This window comes from Pterocles gutturalis, unplaced genomic scaffold (genome assembly GCF_000699245.1).
Source record: "Pterocles gutturalis isolate BGI_N339 unplaced genomic scaffold, ASM69924v1 scaffold4952, whole genome shotgun sequence".
Taxonomy (NCBI): Eukaryota; Metazoa; Chordata; class Aves; order Pterocliformes; family Pteroclidae; genus Pterocles; species Pterocles gutturalis.
Genome location: NW_010107708.1, coordinates 672 through 1,416, shown reverse-complemented (window position 1 = coordinate 1,416; position 745 = coordinate 672). Strand labels below are relative to the sequence as shown.

General features: G+C 63.1%; 1 protein-coding gene across 1 annotated transcript in view; it reads right to left on the bottom strand.

Moving 5' to 3' along the window:
• Positions 1-450, bottom strand: part of LOC104472487 (tubulin alpha-5 chain) — a 2,179-nt gene extending 1,729 nt beyond the window's left edge. The window contains exon 1 of the mRNA XM_010088188.1: positions 185-450. Coding sequence (XP_010086490.1) covers positions 185-365 — 181 coding nt within the window. The 5' untranslated portion in view covers positions 366-450. The remainder of the gene's footprint in view (positions 1-184) is intronic.
• Between the last annotated feature and the right edge of the window lie 295 nt (positions 451-745).

The following is a 745-nucleotide window of genomic DNA, read 5'->3' as shown; positions in this document are numbered from 1 at the left end:
AGACTACCAGCACTGCTGCCTCTGGGACATGTCAGGAACAAAAGCCGGTGCTCAGGCTTCTGGCTTCTCCTGGGGAAAGGAGGGCCCTTGGGTTGGACCTAGTGCAGGATGCTGCCAGCAGAGTAGGAGCACCAGCTGGTCGCTTTGGTGCTGCTCCCCAGGCCATGCACACCCCAACACTCACCGATCACAGTGGGCTCCAGGTCCACAAAGATGGCCCGTGGGACGTGCTTCCCAGCTCCAGTCTCACAGAAGAAGGTGGTGAAGGAGTCGTCCCCTCCGCCGATGGTTTTGTCGCTGGGCATCTGCCCATCGGGCTGGATGCCGTGCTCCAGGCAGTACAGCTCCCAGCATGTGTTACCCATCTGGACGCCAGCCTGGCCGACGTGGACAGAGATGCACTCGCGCTGGGAGGGGGAGGCAGGGTCAGACCCTGGCAAAGCTCTCTCCATCCTGCCCCAGGGAGAGCTCTGCCTGGTACCAGTGCACCAGGGCCACCTGCATGGGACCTGCCTCAGCCAGCAGCCCCAAGGGAGCGCATTTTCCTTTGCGTGACCTCCCGCATGCCTCTGAGGGTTCCCACATGGCTGTCATTGCCCTCGGCCATGCACCAGCAACATGCGGACCCACCCCTAGCATCGCTCCCACTCAGCCCATGCTCGGATGCACCAGCCCCATGGTCTCTGGCTGGGGCTGTCCTCCAGCAGTGTAGAGCAGAGCCTGGCCCAGCTCCTCTGCCCCAGCA